This window comes from Chelonoidis abingdonii, chromosome 1 (genome assembly GCF_003597395.2).
Source record: "Chelonoidis abingdonii isolate Lonesome George chromosome 1, CheloAbing_2.0, whole genome shotgun sequence".
Lineage (NCBI taxonomy): Eukaryota > Metazoa > Chordata > Testudines > Testudinidae > Chelonoidis > Chelonoidis abingdonii.
In genome coordinates, this window is record NC_133769.1 from 256,896,206 (window position 1) to 256,917,568 (window position 21,363).

Below are 21,363 nucleotides of genomic sequence, written 5' to 3' on the forward strand. Positions count from 1 at the left end.
TATAAATCTACAACTTAAATAAGCACAACTTAAAGTTACTGTTAGATCAGTTATCTGCCCTGCCCTGTTTGTGGTAAGTTTGCTGGAACTTCCTTACATCAGAGCATTGTTAGTGGCTGATGATGACTGAGAAATAGCAGCTGGCCAGAACTACATGGTCTATCCTTTCTTTCTTGTTCTTGACAGGGTAGGATGGAAAGCAGTTGCTATGAGGATGATTTCCCTGCCCTTACGTTTTAGGTATCTTTGTAAATTATCAAGAAAACATAAAATTATACATAAATCATAATATTTGTCTCGTTCATATAGAAATAACCCAGATTCTGGCCTTAAGTTTAGTATATATTAATCAGCTTCTGATTGTGACATGCAAGGAATTTGCAAATACCAAACATGTTTGTAATATTTCATTATCTTTGTTTTATATCACAGGATTTCATGGAGAAGTCGTCTGTAAAAAATGACCAACAATCTTCAGTAGCAGAACTAGAAGAAAAAATTGGTGCTCTTCTTATTTCTTTATATCTAATTAGTTGTGACTTTTAATCCATTATTTAACATACTTCATTTTTCATTTTTTTAACCCTAGTTTATGAGAAATACTTAAAATAAGCAAATGACTTCCTGATGTCCAATAAGGGTTCAAAATATGCCTGTGGTCTGTTACGCTAACAGTTAATACTTTTATTTTAAGGTAGACATCTGTGTATCACTGGCTTTGTACAATTGACCCCAGTTAATAATAACTGTGTCATATCGAGGGGGGAAGATATAATAATCTTTAATATTTTAAATTGGTAACTGTTAAGATGCCATTGAACAACATAGCTTTCTTTGAGAGAGAAAGCTAAGCCCTCTGAGCATTCCGGTTGGCTTTCAAAAGAAAATTAGTGCTGGCTGGAAGCAAAACCATTGAATTTCACCAAAAGGATCGGTAATATAATAAAACAATAGGCTCCTCATGGACTCTTTAAGAGTCTAATGTGTTTTCTCAGAAATGTACTTGTCTGTCAGCTGTTCTTTATAGTTCAGTGTCTTTTTCATTTAAAAAACAAACAAGATGACAGTGCAGATTAGTGGCCAGCATAATTATATTAGAAAGCTAGTCACTTTCACATATGAAGATAGCCCAAAGTATTAAAACTAGTAAATGTTAGTGGCTAGCTTTGTGACATAAAAGATATTGTTCTACACTATAGCCCTGAGTTTGATTGCTCTCCCAGTTTTGCTCCCTATAAAATCCATGCAGTCAAATAAGGAATAGTGATAATGACTTGTTAGAGAGAGAACCTTGTCCACTTCCATGTATTGAAAAATAATGGCAAGGTGGTTATTTTTTTTTTTTTTTTTTTAAGGGAAAATAGTTGTATGGCTGGGACAAGTCAGAGCTGCCTCATGAGAAGAGGGAGGAAATAAAATCTCCCGCCTCTCAGACAAACACCTCACCCTTACATTCCTACAACATGTAAATGACCAATGCAGTTACTTTAAAATGTTAGAGAGGAAGTAATGGCAAACTGAAACAACTGTACTTGTCACAGGAGTAGGTGGAAACATGTTTTTTGAGTTTTAAAATCCTAACAAACCAAAGTTTCTAATAAAAGTCTCTGGAACAGTGGAAGTGTTCACCATTATAGCTGTTCGTTTTGCTGGGAATCTTAGCTTTCAAACCAGGCCTCCAAGAGCTTAAGTGAATGAAGTGTTTTAAATGTCTTCCTGTTTTTCAGTAGTAATGGATACATATACTTTTTTATTTTGCTAATGTTTACAAAATCACGTAGATACTAGTTTTGTATCTTACTTATTCCGTTGCGTAGATGAATTAGTTTCTGTTTTTTGTGTTAGTATATCTGGAAAAACTATCTGCAGAGAGAGAAGAGAAGGTAAATAAAGTTAAAGTCATTGCTGTGAAAGCAAGGAAAGAACTAGATTCTAGTAGAAAAGAGGTAAGTTATTTAGACCACATATTGAAGAGCTTTCTGGCACTGTAAGGTTCTGTTGTAATCACACTGTTACGTATTGCTTTGAAATAAGGTGCAGTCTTTGAGAGAAGAATTAGAGTTGGTACAATCAGAGAAAGATCAGCTGTCTGCTTCTATGAGGGACATCATCCAAGGAGCAGAAAGCTATAAGGTAAGAGGTACTAACTATATCTTCAAAAATGCTTTATTTACCAAAAAATATTATTTAGAGATGGCATTTCCTAGCCTGATTCCAGTTTGATGTGTCCATGACTCACTAGTGCATAATTACAGTCAGCCTACCTAATTTCCCTCTGTAGCTGCAGTGTTCTTTGCTTCCTGTCCTAAACTATTGTACAGTGTTGCTGTGTGTTGTTCAACAATTGCCATATCTCACCTCAGAGGTTTCAGTGGTGGATGAAGTGATCCCTGCATTTATACTTGGCATTTAGTAGCATATATTATACTTATTTTATTAAATTTGTTATTCACATGAGAGTGTGTGTGGTAGGGTGCTAGAACAATGACAATTATGTTTATAATTAAAACTGCAAGAGTTTCCACAATAATCCCTGTTTTTATGGACTCAACTTTCAGAAACATTCATCCTTGTATTTGGAAATATTCCATGCTCAGTACCTGCCCTTAAAGTTTGCTTAACTTTTTTGTATTATAAGCAATTCACCTTTGCATGTATATTTGGTTTAAAAATACATACATAAATCTAACCATACGTTTAAATATGGGCCTACATCTCAGTGGAGTCGTGAGGTTGTAATGTAGCATGCTCAGAAGTAGATTTTTGTTAATATGCTCACTGCCTTAGTGCCATTGATCCATTCTATCTGGCTGGAGTGACCAGATGGTCAAACACAGACACCAGTGATACTGAGAGTGCTTTCCTGAAGAAAACTCTCTTTAAAACATGCACAACAAAGTGCTCCCAAAAATTACCTTTAATATCAGAGACAAGAGAAAACCATGGATGCAGTATTTAAGTTTGTCAGCAAATTTCTGACATTCTTCAGTTCTTTCAGTTTTAAATAAATTCTTTTTCTGGTGGAAAGACTTCAGCTATCAGAATATAAATCAATAGAAAATGCTGCTGCCTTGTGAAACCACAGTAGTGTAAAAACTGTATCCCACCAATCAATACCAGCAGCAAACTTGGGTATTTCCTTCTCCTCACCCCATTACTTCCATTGAAGTGTGAATTTCAAAGTTTAATTAGGACCATTTGAATGCTAATGGTAAGTTTAGACAAAGAAAAATATAATAGGAAATAAACCTTATTAATGCAGTTAAATTGCCAACTCAAGAAACATAAAAGATAAATAGAAATAAGAAAAGAAGAAATAATTGGAGATATACCTATCTCCTAGAACTGGAAGGGACCTTGAAAGGTCATCGAGTCCAGCCCCCTGCCTTCACTAGCAGGACCAATTTTTGCCCAGATCCCTAAGTGCCCCCCCAAGGATTGAACTCACTGCCCTGGATTTAGCAGACCAATGCTCAAACCACTGAGCTATCCCTCCTCCCCAAGATTCCAACAACCCCCATTTCCAAGAAATCAGTCATTCTTTTACTAATATACCTTTTTTTAAAATCTGTGGTGACTTTATAGCTCTTCAATGAATGACTTAAATCTAGAGAGGAAAATTTGAAAGAGCTGTTTTCACTAGAACTTAGAATGGAACTGCAACTTTAATTCATCTATGGTACTTCTGATGTCACAGTAAGAAACATCAAGTACTGAACAATAATAAGAATGTGCAAACACTCATTTATTTGCTATAAGCACACCACAGCTTCCATGTATTTAACAAAAATTGAAGTGCTTTGTGCGTGTTTCAAGAATCTTTTGCTGGAATATGACAAGCAAGCAGAACAGCTGGATTTGGAAAAGGACCGAGCAAATAATCTTGAACATCAGATGGATGACCTTACAAGACAACTACAGACCTCAACTCAGCAGGTAGCTTATTTTGTGACTGAGCAAATAATTTTTATGACAAATATGAAGTAATTGATTTTAAGTCCCATTTCAGTTTGATAGACACATACGTAAATTATCCCTGTAAATATTTTCCTAATTCCTTCTGTATTTTTGAATAGATACAAGCAAATAAACTGATATTTGTGTTCTGACAAGATAGAAATCTCAGTGTTTGGAATATTTGGATCTGGAAAAAAATATTAAATGAAAATAGGGACATTATAAAAATATCTAGGTTTATCTCTGAACTGAAAGAACATAGGGGCCTGTTTGGAGTTATAGAATCAGGGCGCAAATCTGAAGAAGTTTGAAATTAAGCCCATTTGTCAACAACTGTAGTACATGAACTTGAACTGGTTCTCAGAAAAGAGCAGCTGCACAACCCTGACAGTGGTCATACAGATTTTAAGTCCTGTATATCAAATGTGTAGTACAGAGCTTTATCTACACTTTGTTGATACTATCCCTTCTGTCTACTTGGCACAAAATACAGCAGCCATTAGGACTGAGAATTTGTCTGGTGTCCTTTTTTACCAAAACAAGATACTGTTTTAAAATATTAATACTAACTGTAAATTAAAAATGTTTCAAACTAGAAGTAAAGTTGTTTTTTTCTTCCTGTCTCCCTCAAAGTACTGAGGAGCAAGGCAAAATGTGTTCAGTCAACACCCAAAACATCTGAAAAATAAATGGGTTCTATGATGGCCTAAATCTAATCATTGATTGGCTGAAATACTCTCATGAGACTTTAAAATCTCCTTTTTTGCCTCCAGTCTCACTCTTGAATACATTCTACTGGTTATCCAGCAGGTGAATTTTTTCAAATTGATGATATGAAATATTTCGTGAACAAAATATGATCAATAATTTTGCTGTTTAATTTTTTTTCATGTATTCACCCTTAATTCTGGATTCACATAACAAGGGGAAGGACAATGAGGCCATATGGTGAAAATGCTGGTGGTTCAGAACAAACCCTGTAAATATCTGCAACTCTAGTCCAGATAGGGACAGATTTCTTATCTGTGCCTTAGCTTTATCTGATTTAAAACAGATAAATTGGCAACATTTGGTGGTATTGAAGTAACTTGTTTGGTGTAGGGATTGATGTCATTAACATCTGATCAGAACTATGGCAGCTGTATTTGAGCGGAGGTTGGCATGCTGCTCCTGAAGAACTAGTGAATAGTTTTCCAAGCTTACCCACTGTTCTCCCTCAACCCCTTAAAAAACTGCAACAGGGTTGTAATATAGTGTCAAAATTGTGTTGTAGGAGTGTCCTAATTGTGTCACCCATTTTTAAACCAGGCTATTTCCTGTTCTGGTTTTAAACTGTTAGTATGGTCATGTTCAAGCATCTGCAGAAATAGTTTACAAAGGCTGTTGGGTGGAAATCCTTGTGTATTTTCTAAAAAAAACAACAACAAAAAACCACAGGCAGCATCTCTGCCTGTAAGAATTTCAAGAATGTTAACTGCCACTTTCATCTTGTTACTAATATCATTCTAGCAAAACCAACTAAACTCTGCCAATGAAGACCTTATGGCTCGTCTTGAAACTCTACAGTCTAATGTTAAACTGCTAGAAGCCCAGATATTGGAAATGCAGAGAGACAAAGCAAAAGTCGACAAAGAACTGGAAGCTGAAAAATTTCTAAAAGAGCAAAAGATAAAGGTAAAAGCTATGTTGTGGGTCCATAAAAATAAAGCATGGGCTATTCCCTGAATGAATTGAAGGGAAGACTTCCTGAAAGTGTGGTGAACCGTCAGAGTGGAATCCTTAAAATATTTTAACTAGTTTGGTTTTGTTGCCTTTATAGATCAGATACAGCATCATATTCTGGTGCCTGGCTGACCCTTTAAGTCGTGCCTCCGTTGATAGTTTTGTCATAGTAGTGAGAATAGCATGGGGCCTTAGTTTAACATACAGTCATAACGTTGCTATTAATTTTATAATCCGTCTGGGGTTTAATTTGGAGGGTAGGAAGCTTTTTTTCAAAAACCTCTCATTCTTACCTACATAAATTTTGTGACATACACATCATGAACAAACATTCTTGAACTCAAATTATGTAACCAAAAAGCATTTAAACTAATTTTCAGGACCACAACAGTGCTGTAAGAGAACTTGAAGACCTTCAGCTTCAGCTTCAGAAGGAAAAGAAATATCTTCAGAAAACTATGCAGGAGCTAGAGCTGGCCCGGCGGGTAGGGTAATTGTTTCTGTTACAGTAATGCTTGGAGGACCCTAATAAGGTTGTAGCCCCACTATGTTATGTGCTGTGCATAACACATGATAGAACATCCCTGCCCCCAGAGCTTAAAATCCAAGTAAGACAAAGGGTGGGAGTCAGGAAGTCTTATCCCATTTTATAGATGGGGAACTGAGGCATAGAGAAACTGTTACTAGCCCAGGTCTCACAAAAGACTGAATGGAAGTGGAAATTGAATCTGGATATCCTAAGTCCAACTCCAGTGCCTTAATTACAAGACTATCTTTGCTTTTCCAGAGCCAAATTCCTTTAGAATGCTTATTAGAACATGCTAGACAGAATTTTAATATTCTAATTTGTTTCCTTGTTTTGATTCTGATACAAGCAAATGAGATTTAGAATGCTGATGGGTAAGTTTTCCTCTTTTGCGTATGTGGCTATAGACTTAAACAAAAATCAGAGTTGTGAGGAACAGTTTTGCAGTACAGAGTAATCAAAACAAAAATCCTTCAAATCAGCCCAAGCAATTTTAAATTGGAACTACAAAATATGTAATCTACAGGATGCCCAGAAGAGCACACTAATGGATATGGAAATGGCTGATTATGAGCGTTTAGTGAAAGAACTTAATCAGAAGATTACAGATAAAAACTGCAAAATTGAAGATCTTGAGCAAGAGCTCAGAATTCAAAAACAAAAACAAGAAACACTACAAGAAGAAATACGTGAGTAAAATATTAACTTTTTAAATTTCTCATTGTCTGCAATGGGACTTCTTATATCCAACATGGTGGGGAGGCAAACAGCTTGGCAACATCAGTATGTATATCTTAACATTCTCAGCTCAGGAGACAAGGGCTGCCAAGGAAGACATTGAAAGAAGATTTGTCAAAATTCCTTTCTTATGTGTTCAATAAATTATAGTAGTTCATCTGTTACTTGTTTACTAAGCAGTAAACTAATAGTCAGATACTTTACCGGACAAATTGCATTTCTCACATGTCTCTGTTAATCCCAGAGCTGGAGAGCTAGTGACACTTCAGCATCTTTTTACAGAGCTGAGTGACTGAAACCCCCCAATGGAGTTATAACACTCTACTTAAAAATATTACCAAATAATGGTGTGTTAAATATTGCATTTTTTGCCATCCTCTTAAGCATAACCCCAATTTGCTTGAAGATACTTTGTGTTAGAAAACCAGTATGATACCTGGAAATTTGAAGTCGAACTCTTGGTGAACTGCTTGTTTGCAACATTCTTTTTCAGTTACATTTACAACACTTTTATGAAAGCACCCTATACAGTTTTTTCCTTTTGCTCATCAAAAATTATCTCTGCATTAGAATCCCTTCAATCTTCTGTGGTACAGTATGAGGAAAGGAACTCCCAAATAAAACAACTGCTAGTGAAAACCAAAAAAGAACTGGCAGATTCAAGGCAAGCTGTAAGTGCTTATTTTACTGCACATGCTTTTTTATACCAAATGCTTATAATTTAGTTTCAAGTTTGGATTTTGAAATAAAAAAATATTTAGTGTTTTAAATTAAGATATCTTTATCCTGCAGGAAAATGACCATCTAATACTTCAAGCATCATTAAAAGGAGAGCTAGAGGCAAGTCAGCAGCAAGTGGAAGTCTATAAGGCAAGGAACTTCACTCTTTGTTGTTAGCACAAGCTTTCTGACATAAGAAACTAGAGAGAATGCTGTGTGGTAATATACGCTGAGTGCTACAAAATGTAAGCAGGTTGTTACAAAAGCTGTATCACTAATTTTGTTTTTAATCAGTTCTCTCAATTGTCCTCAAGTGTTTCATTTAATATATTTACCCTAAGTCTTTCAATTTCTTGTTATTATTTTGTGCTTGTGCTAAGGCACAGGTATCTTTCGTGGTGATTCCAATACCAAGAGGAAAATCTGATTCTCCTGAGCTACATTATAGCCTTTCGCTTCCTTCAGAGTGTAGACACTGCCAGGAGCGGGTCCAGCAGTGCAGTTTCTCTCTCTGATGCCCAGGCCTATCCAACTTCTCTCTTTCCTCCCTGACGTGTGTAAACAAGGGTGTAGAAATAATAATTTCCTAGGGTTTTTTTAAATAAAAATTACATTTAGTGACACTTACCGTTGCTCCAGGACACTTCCCATGCAGTCAAAACCTCAAAAGCATGCAAGTAAGAAGTCTTCTACCGTCCTTTCCACTTTCATATTGCTTACATTGTCATCAGTGGCATGCTCTTAAGATTTTCACTTTCCTCTCCAACAGATGTTGAAAAGCAATATGTACCCTCAACTTCATCACTTATGCAGTCACAGACAACCTCATATACTGACACATTCTCCAGCATTTTAAATTTACAAAGCACTTCACAGACCCTAGTTAATCCTTACAATAGCCCTGCAAGGTGGGTAGTTGTGTGTATTATTATCCAAGTTTCACAGCAGGGAGACTGAGGCAGGGAGATGAAGTGACTTGGCCAAAGCTACACAGCAAATCCGTGACAGAGTCAGGATTAGAGCTCAGGATCACCTGTCTTCTAGCCCTGTGCTTAAACCTCATATGCTCTTATATCTACAGATCAGTTCATCTGTCACACTCAGATGTTCTGATCTGTTACTATCATGTGAGGCGTATCTGACTCACAGTCCATTCATCTGAGAATTTAATCTGCTTTAACATTGCTGAAATCATTGTTTGGGGTTTGTGTGATAGCATGAGTGGTGAAATTGGCGTAAATAGTACAATTTCTATATATAGTTTTTCCATAAATATAAAAACTATCTCTGACTGACCTTCTGCATCTTTTTTCTGATGTTACACTTTACAGGGCTTTATACTTGAAAGTGCTGCTGCTGCTGTTACGTTTCAGAATTGATGCACATCAGTTCAGATATTCAGTTGGCTTGCTGCTTTCTCCCATTTATTTTTAATCTCTCAAAAGAGAATTAGGGAATCTGAGTCCTATGACAAGGATATATTTTTTTTAATCTACCTTTGGCCTTAATTATTTAAACTTTGCTTTTTTAAAAAAGCGTTTTATTTAAAACACATTGCCAGCAAAAAGCCTTAATATAAGATTAATTTTCATCAGTATGAATTTTGATAGCTAGTAACAGGCATCTGCTTTGCCACCAAATGACACATTTGTTGATTTACAGAAAATAGCGATTGTGCTTTAATAATTAAAAAAAAAAAGGCAATTGAGGAAAAAATGAAATAATTCTCTAGAAAAAATTTTCACATTTCTTCCCATTATTTTTAGTAAAGTTCAAATGATAAATGATGCATGTGATCCTGCTCAGATACATTCCAACATATGCCTTCTTCACATTAATATTTTTTAAAACCAGATTTTAATTTTATTGTATCTAGTCATTTCTAGGTTTTCCATCACCAGAATATCTGGATGCTTTGTTTCATTCTCTGTTCACCTAATGAAAACAAGAGTCAATTCTAAAGACTACATTCTAGTTATGTCGAAGTGCGTGTTCATTTTCAGATTCAGCTGGCTGAACTAACATCAGAAAAACACAAGATTCAAGAACATCTGCGGACCTCTTTGGAGCAACACCAGCGCACTCTGAGTTCTTACCAGCAGAAAATTGCAACCCTACAAGAAGAATGCAACACAGCAAAGGTACTTTTTCATAAAATAAGTAATAGCTTTTTAGACTATTAGAAGACAAAGTTACTGAACTTGCACTTTTGCTTCTCTAAAGCTATCGTCTTGCAGGATTCTTACTCCTGGATCTTACCTACTTGGCAGATGACTGGAAGGAATTCTCCTAACTTGTAATGGTTTTTGACCTTTTCAGCAATAGCAGCATAGAGCACAAGTTAGGCCTTTTACTACTGGGTTTGCACCATCCTCCGTGGAATATAAATGCTGCCCTCCAAACACTATAGTCAGTTTCTTTGACTGCACCAGAGCTGAAGCTCCGTTGTGATGATTGGGCTGACAAATGTACTGTAATAGTGAGCTCAATTGTAAAAAATATATAAAAGTTTGTACGATGATATAATAACAAATGTTGATGGAAACTAAAGAGCCCAGCTGGGTGAGGTAATATCTCTTATTGGCCCAACGTTTGTTGATGGAAGAGGCAAGCTTTTGAGCTACACAGAGCTCTTTAAAATGGGAAGTATGTCAAGTTGCTTTCAGTGATAAATGTTATAAACAGCTGCAAGAGACCTGGATATAATTCAAGGGCTAAACTGAAATCATGCTAGGTAAAAATAAAAAATGTAGAACCAGAAATGTAATGAACCAAAATTGTTTTCAAATATTAAGCCTAATTGATGGGCAAAATAATGAGGGGATGGGGTATTCCACCTATTGTTCCTTTTGTGGGTCCTTTTAAAGAAAAAGTACTTAGGGGAAAAATAGGAGAAGACAGACAGAGGCTACTGAAGCAAGCTTCACTATCATAGCTGCTCCCGCCACCATCTCCTGGCAGCCTGCCATCATACAAATCCTGACCAGGCCAGAGAGAGGGATCCAGATGAGATCTCCACTCCTACTGGCTCCATCTGAATCCCACTAGAGATAAAATAGGATCAGACATTAACAACAGCAACAACAGCTCTAGCCCATCTCAGCTAACATCGTCTCTTTCCCAAGAGGACAGTTATTACCATCTGAGAAATGGTCAAACTAGGGGATTTTTCATTTAAACTTCTCTCCAGCTAAAGGAAAAAGGAACAACAAATGCTGTTAAAATACATTTCAAATGCTTTAACTATGTTTCCTTTTCTGTAACTTTAATAAATTGTTAAAAAGATTTTTCATGTGTTTACCATAGTCCTAAGTAGACTGAGGTCTCTGTATACCAAACCCCAGACCTCTTTTAACTCTGTTTAATGATAGACAGTGACTGTGTTATGTTAACACCTTTGGCCCATTTATTCCATTTAAATTAATATACAACAGCTCCCAGGAAAAAAAAGCCACCTCAAAATGATCAACATATGTGTGCCTTGGAGGGAAAAAGAAAATAACTTCACAAACCAGAAAGTCCAAACTCTGTGAGGGAGGCAGGTGAGGAAGTGTCCTAAAGACATCATCATCTGAAAAGCAGAGTTAAAAAATAAGTAAATTTCCTCTTTTGAAGATATTATTTTTACAGGATTCTCGCATCCCAAATGAACATGAGTAGAGGCACAATGACCAGCAATAGCAAAGCTAGTGCCAACTGTGTGAAGACGTAGAGGTTTTTGTTAATATTTAGCATAAACAGTAAGAGGTGTAACAACATTCAAGCCTGTGTGAAGAGATTGCAATCTGAGAGAATTCCGTGCTGAAAATAAAGGACATCTTAACATAAAATTCTTCTTAGGGGAGGCAAAGGTATAGAATCCCACTTCTTGGAAAAGTTCTGGAGCACAGAGCGTCTTCTGGAAACTGAGTACAAGGAGTAATATACCTCTACCTCGATATAATGCTGTCCTTGGGAACCAAAAAATCTTACTGCATTATAGGTGAAACCGCATTATATCAAACTTGCTTTGATCCGCTGGAATGCGCAGCCCTCGTCCCCGGAGCACTGCTTTACTGCATTGTATTCGAATTCATGGTATATCAGGTCATGTTATATCTGGGTAGAGGTGTACTTTGTAAATGTCTAAAGAGAGGACCAAATAGCAGCTTGGCAATTCTCTGTGATGGATACATCCAGCTAATCAAATAGGCCTTGACATGGCTTCCAGATAATAGCAATGTGAAATGCCTTTGGGACATAGTTCTCTTTGTAACAGCATTGCTCAGCAAATTTGGTTTCTTTATCAAATCAAATCAAATTAGGTGGAGTTAGTCTGCTCCAAATAGACTCCCAAGGATTTCTGACACTGATGATGGAACACTAACATAACTCGGATGGGAATCTCAAGTGAGTCCACGTTACCACCTTATCCTTGTAAAAATGAATCTGGTATAAGGTGCGTCCATTCACTAGCACCAGGAAAATGACTGTCAGTGTAAGAAACTTAAGTTCATAGGAATTAGTGTTTTAAAGGAGCTTTCATCAGGACTATGTTTTCATTTCCCTGCGGAGGTGTTTTTTTTTTTTTTCTTTTAATTGGAGGTTTCAGAAGTGTTGAGCCCTGCATGAAATGGCAAAGGGTTGCAGAAACACACTTTTACCTGAGACTAGTTCATGATAAGCCAGAAAAGATATTTCTGGAAGGAGTTAGTCTGTGCAAGAGACTGAGACAGGCGAAGAAAGTAGTCAAGCAGTTCTTGTAGCGCAAGTAAAGGAGTCCATTGTGCTACACTTAAAAACCTTTCCCACTGGAAGCCCCAGGTCCTATTTAGTAGATGGCTTCTGAATCAGCTGCTTGAACACACCATACCTACAAACCTCTAATCTGCCAGAAGCCAAGCTGTAAGGGAGACAGTTTCTTGGAGCCAGACCTATAGGAGTGTGTCTCGTTTGCCTCAAGGAAAGTTTGGGGGCACTCAGCTCACCAAATTTCTTCGCTATCCAGGTCAACCTTTATAGACTCATTGGGCATTTCCACACATCATGGCTAATTCCTTTGTGGACAATGCAAAGCATCCATCCTGGATGTAGTTCTGCCACACTGAGATGGTATGAAGCTGTTGTGTGGCCAGCCCTCTTTCTTGGATACTACATCTGCAAAAGAAAAAGAGTACTGACACCTCAGAGGAGCACGTGACCAATGAAAAGGTGAGCATCAAAATAGTTGCCAAGTCACAACTAAGAAATTAGGTGCAAAAACAGTAGAGCAAGTGAAGATGCATCGAATACAACAAAGGCTGCTTATCAAATATTTTGGGTGTGGAATACTTTAACTCAAGTGCCTGAATGAAAGGAAAAGTGAAGGATTTGTTTAAAAAAATTATATTGCCAAACATCACTGGAGCCAGAAGAGCTATAGCAATGGCTGTTGAAGTACAGTCTCCGCTTGGAAGCTCCTTCACCAACCACAGCTAAGAAACAACTGGAACATTCAGAGAGATGTATTTATATTTAGCAGGGGGTGGTGTATTACATCCAGTAGAGGGCATGACGTGTTGTCCTCAGTGTTTTAAAAAAAATAAAATTCACAAGCTATGGGAATTCCACCAGCCACTTGCTGAGATTCAGGAGAGAAAATCATGCACAGATAGTATTTCTAGAGAAGGGGAGCACAAAACTTTGAATACTGGATGAGCAGTGCTTGTCAAGTCAGTGTGATTAATACATGCTCTTCTTGCTGTAAGAGCCGTGGTCAAAGATGAAGCTACCTGACTCTCTTTTTAATGGCAGGAAATTTACATCGACATAACTTTAATTTACATGTTAAGTGATTTTAGTATAAGCATAGTAAAAAGACAGAAGATAAACTGTATATATATATATATTTTTAAAACAAAGTATTGAATCTTCCCATCATCTTGTTTGCTTGAACAAAAATACCAGAATGACTCAGAAATCCAGTCTTAGTACAAATAGGTGTCTGATTATGACTGTAACAGTGACTGACTATGACGAAGCCTGTGTGTTGACAGAAGAAATGATTGCCTGTGTTGTTTCGATCGCCATCTTGTTTTGGAGTTGCTGTTTATAATATTTTGTTGGTAGTTGTTTTTATTTTTAAGGACTTTGTAATGTTTTATAGTACTATTTGTATGTTACAATATAATATATAAAATTGTGTATTTGTAAACTGTCCGAAAGACAGATGTGATTAACACTAATGTTCTCCCTATACCAATCATGGAATATTGTATTTTAAATGAACTGGCTCTCTTTGGTGATATATTAATCGTTGTAATCATCCATTCAACACAACAAAAAAGGAAATGCAACTGTTCATATTTCTTGATCTTTAAACAATGTAATATGCATATAGATCACAAAGTAAAACTGAAACTATTTGGTTTTATATAAATAAGTGGCATATATAATTCAAGGTTTTCTTTTTTCACATTATAGGCCGAACAAGTTACTGTTACCTCTGAATTTGAAAGCTACAAAGTCCGTGTTCATAATGTTTTAAAACAACAAAAGAATAAATCTGCTTCTCAGACTGAAACTGAGAGAGCCAAGCAAGAAAGGTAAAAGTTATGTCTATACGTGCTCGGTAGTCAAAGCCTAATGAAGCCAACAATAAGCAAGACTTTTTTTTGCTATTGTATACCTATTTAAATAAAAGGGCAGGGGGATGAGAAATCCACTTCTGTAGTCTTTACTGCAGTTTGTTAGCCAAAATGTGACAGAAATGTTCATCTATGTGATGATTCTTGATTCACATCTAATTTTTGGCATTCATATTTTATAACTGAGGATTACTGAAATACCCAGACAGAGCACTTTAAAAGGATGCTATCAACTTATAAATCACATTTCAGTCTAAAATTGTTTCACATATCTATGTTACTATAGCTAAAAGATTTTTAAAATCTCTATTTTTCACTACGATTACATTCTACATTTGATATTACTCTGAAAAATAGAAATTTTTCACTATTTCCCTGAGGGCTACTAGGTACTACTGTAATACAAATAAATAATATATAGTCAGCCAGTTTCTCCTGTTTCTGTGGAGTCTTCCACTTGAAAAAATTACTGGTTGGTGAGGGAATAGTGTTGTGACTATCAAACCCAAAAAACTGGCAGGAAAACTCAAGCACAGATTTAAAACCTGAATCTAATTTTAACTCATTATTAGAAATCACTTGATTTCCAAGTTGACCATACCCCTTTTTCAGTAACTTGTGCTGGGACTCCTACTTTCAACATAATGGCTGTTGGCAAAACACTTTGAGTTTGATAAATTTGCATTTTGTTTTTGTATAGCTATATAACAGATATCTTAGAGTAAGGCTTTATTTTCCTGATTTAAAAGAAAACAGGTAACCTTTATTCCTGAATGAATGTATGTTTATACTCCCTTTCTCCATCTTCTCCCTCACCAAAATGTAAAACACTTTTTTTTCCTGCATGGATTATCTGTTTTCTCTTGTCCCTGCTTGGATGAGGGATGGACCCTTGAGGTTCAGAATGAAGCTGAAAATAATGTCTGCCTTTTGGTCAACAGTTTCAGTGTAAGCCTTATTTGTGGCATGAAAATGTACTGTTGAAAATGGTTTTCAGCTACAACCTTATTTACAAAAAGCTGTTGTTCACACCAGCTCAGCTGAACCATTGTCAGCATCAGTGAAAGGCGAGTGTAGGCAAGGCTCCAGGGGCCAGTCCAGTTCTTACCAGCATGTCAATTAGACTTGCTTTCAGCAAGGTTAACTGACATGGTGTTTAAAAAAAACAAACTAAACAGTTCCAGTCCCAGAAAACTTGCATACACAACAGTTTTACCCATTGTTACCCTTTTTTTGTAAACTTTCCCTGACATAAACATGGTGAAAAGGTGAACTGAACTAGTACTGAAAACTTTTTAAGTGCAAGTATAGGCCTGACAAATTCAATTCAGTTTCAGAAAGTCTTAGATCCCACGTGGAATTAAGTCTACACTAGCAGTTATCTGTTTCAGGGCAACCATTCCTGATGGTCATGGTCAAAAAGTGGTCCGTGTCCTAAAATGACAGAGTCATTGTGCGTAAGCCATGGTAAGGGCTATAATTTTGTGACAGAAGTCACAGAATCCATGACTTCCAGAGACCTCTGTGACTTGAGCCCCCAACACCTGGGAGCTGCAGGGTCCCCCGACGCCTCTGGTGGCTGGGAACTGCGGGTGCCCAAGCTCCCAGCTGCAGAGGGAGGCAGGAGTGCCCCACAGCAGCTCCCAGCTGGGGTGGAGGCAGGGATGCCTGGAATGTCGAGGCAGTGGCAAGACCCCAAACTCCCCACCACTGTTGACAGCAGGGCTCCCAGAAAGTCCCAGCCGCCATGGGCAGCAGGGGTGCCCGGCAGCTCCTGAGTCCCACAGGCACCCTGGGACTTGGAGCTGCGCGGGCGCCCCGGGTTTGGAACCGTTGCAGGTGGTGGTGGGACCTTGCACCTCTGAGCCAGGCCCCTTGGTTGATGTGGGGAGCCTGCAGCTCCCCATTTTGTCATGCATATTTTTAGTAAAAGTCACAGGTCATGGGCTTCCGTGATTTTTTTCTTTATTGCCCATGACCTGTCCGTGACTTTTACTAAAAATTTGCATGACAATCTTAGTCCTAGTCGTGATTAACTGATCTTTGGCACAGGTTTGGAAATACTGCTGCAGATCCAGCAGAGGGAGTCCTATGATTCGTTAGGGAGAGGATCCCTGATAGAAACTATTAAATAGCATCTGAGCTGTTGCCTATTTAAAAAAAATAAATAAAAGATACTGAGAATTCGGAGGAATTCTTCATCAGATTCTAGCTAGTCAGGGCATGAGTTTCTTTGAAACAAGATCGTTGTAAGGGAGTCTCGTTTACTTATCTTCCCCTTTTGCCAGCAGAAGAATTCTGATGGGAAGCAGTGTTCTGTTACTACTGGACATAGGCTGTTGGGGAAGGGTTAATTTCAGAAATTTGTAAGTCGAACAGTTTGATCAACAGTTGAATAATACAGGATAAAATTTCAAAGGAAGGATTGCTCCCTGAGTTAAAGGGTTATTTCTACAACTCTTAACCATACAAATAGTGCATTTTAGAAGTCAATAGAATTATTCACATCAGTAAGGACTAAGAGCTTGAATAAGCTTTCAGGTTCTTAAAGTTGTATTTTTGTCACAATTGGGACAAGTGAGTTTGCTTTTTTTCCTCTAGACTCTCTTGCCTGAATCAATTTATCTGAATATAGCACACTGACTGGTTTTTCTGGTGTTAATTTTTGCAAGTTACCACCTTCCCCTCAACCCCATTTTTCACAAGTTTCTGCTGTTTCTTTCCTGTACCTTGTGTTCACCCCTGCCAGGCTGGCGCAAAACAAACAAACAAATACAAAAAACGCCCAAGAGACATTTCTTACCTAAACCTGCACCCCATCCATTAGCTATTTTCCTTCCCACTCACAGCTTCTCTAGCTTTGTCCCCCATAACTTGTCTAATGCTGAAAGGATTATTAACAGCACTCTTTCCCTCCTCTTCCCCCACCCCCCCTTAATCAGGCAATGCTTCAAGCTGTTCCAGGAACAATGGGACACAAGCAGGCCATGTGTTTCTGGGACAATCCCGAAATCAGCTATTTTGTTGTCATTTCAGCTAAGGTTATATTCTAGAAAGAATTCCGTCATAACACTGAATCATTCAAACCATTTAATGTAATGAAAAGGTAATTCAGATCTAATAGAATAGATTACCCAAAATACTAATGATACATTTGGCAGTTCTGAAATGAGATAACTCTCTTTAAAATATGTATTGTTTTTTCCTTAGAGAACACATGGAAATGGTGATAGACCAACTAAAAGTAAAGTTACAAGACGCCCAGCATAATTTACAAATCAATGTAACTGAACTTCAAGCATTGCAGTCTGAACATGACACCCTGCTAGAACGGCACAATAAGATGCTGCAGGAGACGGTGACGAAAGAGGCAGAACTCCGAGAAAAGTATGGTTCTCTGATGACGAAATATATTGTATTATTGTTTGCGCAGTTGGTGCCAAGCCTTTGTTTGTTTGAACCATTCTACATTCATGGAAAGGGTATAATTGTGTGTGGAAAGTTAGTGGGATTTCCATAAGATTAGGGATTTTAAACATCCTCCTACTCAAATTTCCCTACACCTTTTTTCTGTTTAACTGTATACTTTCAAAGATTACATTTTTGCAGCTCATTGAGTGCTGTTTGCTACTTCTGAGTACCATGTACAGAACTCCCATTGTGTTGAAAAATGTAATCTAGTGAAGAAATCTGATGCAAATGTCCACTTCTGACTAGGAAAAGCGTTCAAATCTCTAAATTGCAGTACAGACAGAATGGTGGGAATCCCATCATTGCCAATTAAAGTCCAATTAGTGCCCTTGTGAAAAGGTAACATTTTTAAATATCTCCTTCCCACAATCCCCATTTCACTATTTTAGTCAGAGTGAGCATCTGTGACTTTTTATTTTTCAGACAGCATTATGGATGTCTTAAATTTTTCTGCTTCAGGGCACTTCAACAAACTCCATCCTTCCCCTTCTCTCTTTCTGTTTCCCTGTGTAGTACTGTCAAACTTCTTTCTTGTTGCAGAGAGTGGGATGGAATAATCTTCGAAATTGTTGGCATTTGGTATGGGTGGAGAGTAACAAAAGATACTTTCAGCTCCTGTTGGCCATAGAAACAAAGACCAGACCTGATACTTGAACCTGGGTCTTTTACTTATCAGGGAAGCATGAGGCACAATTTTTTTTCTTAGGTTGGCATAATTAGTGGGCGGGGGAAAAAGAACATAATTGGGAATCATCTATAAAGTAAACATTCATCTTTCAGGGTCTGTACTATACAGTCTGAGAACGTGGTGTTGAAGTCAGAGCACGCACAGACTGTGAGTCAGCTGATGACCCAGAACGAAGCTCTTCAGAACAGTTTTAGAGATCAAGTGAGGCATTTGCAAGAAGAGCATAGGAAGACTGTAGAGACGTTGCAACAGCAGTTATCCAAGGTAGAAGCGCAATTCTTCCAACTTAAGAGTGAACCCAGCACAAGAGGTAAGTTTTTGTAGAGTCATGCAGCCCAAAAACTCCCTTTTTGTTGATTATTCACGTTTAGCTAAGTGGCAGACTGATTCGTCACTTCTCTGTCGTTGATAATCATACAGACCTCTCCAAAAACATATGGTATACCCATTTACCAGCTGTTTTTCACATATAAAATGGTAAGCACTGATATTGGTTTCAACTATTGATACAGTACTTCTTTCAGCTATGTCACTTTATTTCTTCTGTGACATCTGGGATTTTGTCTTCTTACTGACAGAGGGAGGAAGAGTCATTCTAAAAATTAAGAGTCATTATTGCTCTGCCTGTCCATTTGTATCACGTTTTGGAGAGCCCACTGGCCATGTCCTTCCAAGATAAAGAGTAAAGCTACTGATGCGGTGCATATAGAAGAAGCTACAACTTCTCATAGCAAAAGACAGCTGTGTAGCATAGATCCTGGGTTAGCAAAAAAGCAATAGAATGTGATTGTGTGTAGTAAACTGTATTTGTAATACGTTCTTAAATGTTGTACCAAGCAGTTATAAAACACCTTTTTAGCTATATATAGATCAGTGGTATATGTATCTGATAGAGATCTTGTTGTGTTTTATTATTTAAAAATTTACTGAAAAGACAGGGTATTGAATGATTCAGGGTATTGATAATAGGAAATAGAGCCTTTGAACTCACGGTCATGGGTTGAAACCTAACCTAAGCTGATAGTCCCCAAATGCTATTTGGCTACACAGTGACTCGTGTAGAGTGAATTGTTGGTCTCAGCTCATTTCCTAAAGGGTCAGTTTGTATTATAAATATTACCATCCAAATTGGCACCCTTGTTGGCGGTCTCGGAAAATAAGTTGAAGACTCGTTCTGGAGGCTGAGCTAAAGTCACTTTTAGAAGGGGATTCCCCACTTCAGGAACTAGGCACATTGTAGAGGGTGGGGTGACGTGCAGGGAAAGAAGAGGCTTGTGTTTATGCTGCTTCTGCTTGTACTTTATTTCTTTTATCCATCTATGTGGATGTGGGTGTGTCTGTCACTTTCTCCACATCTGTCAATATGCAACTTTCAAAAGCACTAAAATCCCTTGAGGTTTAGTTTCTAAATTGAAACAATCTACAATATTATTTTTAAAAAATCCCTCACCACTGTTACTGAACAGGTATGCTGTGAAATGCTTACCCTTCCGAAAGAGTAAAAAACTAACCCTTGGTCCATATCTTTCTAAAGGTAAAACCAGCACCAACCTTTCATATTTTTAGCATATGTACTGAAAAAAGATACGATATCCAGAATGTTTTCTGCTGGGATTTGTGTGGGTGAGTGGGCACGGACCAGAAACTGGACTGAGACAACCCAATTGGTTCATAGGGGCAATCTCTTAGAGGGTGACTGTCCAGCTTTTCACTCCCCCTTTCCCTTTCATTGTGGCTATAGGATTAATGCAGCCTCATCTCTGGTCTTACTTCCCACTGCCCCCTCTCCCCCCGCCCCCTAAATTTAAAATAGTTACACCAGTGACTTGTTTCACATAGGCCATTTAAAAGACGCTTTAAATCACTGGTAATCTGGGGTTTAGTTATAGTGGTGTCTTTGAAGTGAAAGGCTGTGTTTTATATTGTGAAATATGCTTTATTCATTCTTTAAGGACGACTGAACTTCTCACATGATGCTTTGTTTCACTTTACTGCATGTGCACATCTCCTTAATTTAAGATGCTAAAAGATGTATTTAACATCTTTAGTTCTCACATTCTCCTTCATATCCGGTTGAGTGGCTTTTGGGTGATCATCCCCAGCATACAGCTGTGTTGTTTATTAATGTATGCCATCCAAAAGAAATTCTTTTTCAGGTCCGGCTGTTTCAAACCTGCCAGTGAAGAACTTGCGAGAACGGAGAAACACTGACCTTCCTCTTCTTGATGTGCACACTGTAGCTAGGGAAGAGGGAGAAGGAATGGAAACAACTGACACAGAGTCTGTGTCTTCTGCCAGTATCTATATGCCATCATTGGAACAACTTCTTAATTCTCCTGAAGCCAAATTTGGCAAGTAAAACCTTTTTTAAATAGATGTTTAAGTACTTAACTAATTTGAGTTATAGAATCAATATTACTTGGTACTCTTCTGGGCACCATAGAAAGTTGTCCCTTAGAGCACTGAGATACTTGTCATTCTTTCTCCCACTTTACTACCATAACTTTTTCCCCCTAGTGTTGCAGCAACCTTGGGTGGGATTTTCAAGGGAGACTTAAGCACCTGTCAGCCATTTCAGGTGCCTAAGTCCAAAGATCCTCAAAACCCCTGTTCAGCTGCCACCTAACCCTATAGACACCTAAACTTCCTAGGCACCTAAATTTCCACTGGTAACGTCCCCTAAGTGCCAAAGATCTCACTTGCAAGGACCCATACGGTAGATGTGCTCACAGGCCAGCATAGATCACATCCCCATGGGCCATGCATAAAATGGAGGAGAATGTGGTGGTGGTGATCTTTTACCCAGTTGCCTCCTGGTTAGAGCACTCATGTAGGATGTGGGAGGCCCAGGTTCAAGTCCCCTTCAGTGTACACACATACACACACACACACTCTCTCTCTCTCTCACCCACTCCTTCCATACTTCCTTCCGTCCT

The 21,363-nt window shown here is 37.9% G+C and overlaps 1 protein-coding gene across 1 annotated transcript in view; it reads left to right on the forward strand.

Annotated features, from left to right (window-relative positions):
* The window catches only part of GCC2 (GRIP and coiled-coil domain containing 2), a 42,506-nt gene that overhangs the window by 11,911 nt on the left and 9,232 nt on the right, over positions 1-21,363 (forward strand). The window contains exons 7-20 of the mRNA XM_032771974.2: positions 433-502; positions 1,846-1,946; positions 2,035-2,133; positions 3,817-3,936; positions 5,467-5,631; positions 6,060-6,164; positions 6,732-6,894; positions 7,514-7,614; positions 7,736-7,813; positions 9,667-9,804; positions 14,105-14,226; positions 17,479-17,655; positions 18,520-18,737; positions 20,584-20,778. Of these exons, the coding sequence (XP_032627865.1) occupies positions 433-502; positions 1,846-1,946; positions 2,035-2,133; positions 3,817-3,936; positions 5,467-5,631; positions 6,060-6,164; positions 6,732-6,894; positions 7,514-7,614; positions 7,736-7,813; positions 9,667-9,804; positions 14,105-14,226; positions 17,479-17,655; positions 18,520-18,737; positions 20,584-20,778 (1,852 nt within the window). The remainder of the gene's footprint in view (positions 1-432; positions 503-1,845; positions 1,947-2,034; positions 2,134-3,816; positions 3,937-5,466; positions 5,632-6,059; positions 6,165-6,731; positions 6,895-7,513; positions 7,615-7,735; positions 7,814-9,666; positions 9,805-14,104; positions 14,227-17,478; positions 17,656-18,519; positions 18,738-20,583; positions 20,779-21,363) is intronic.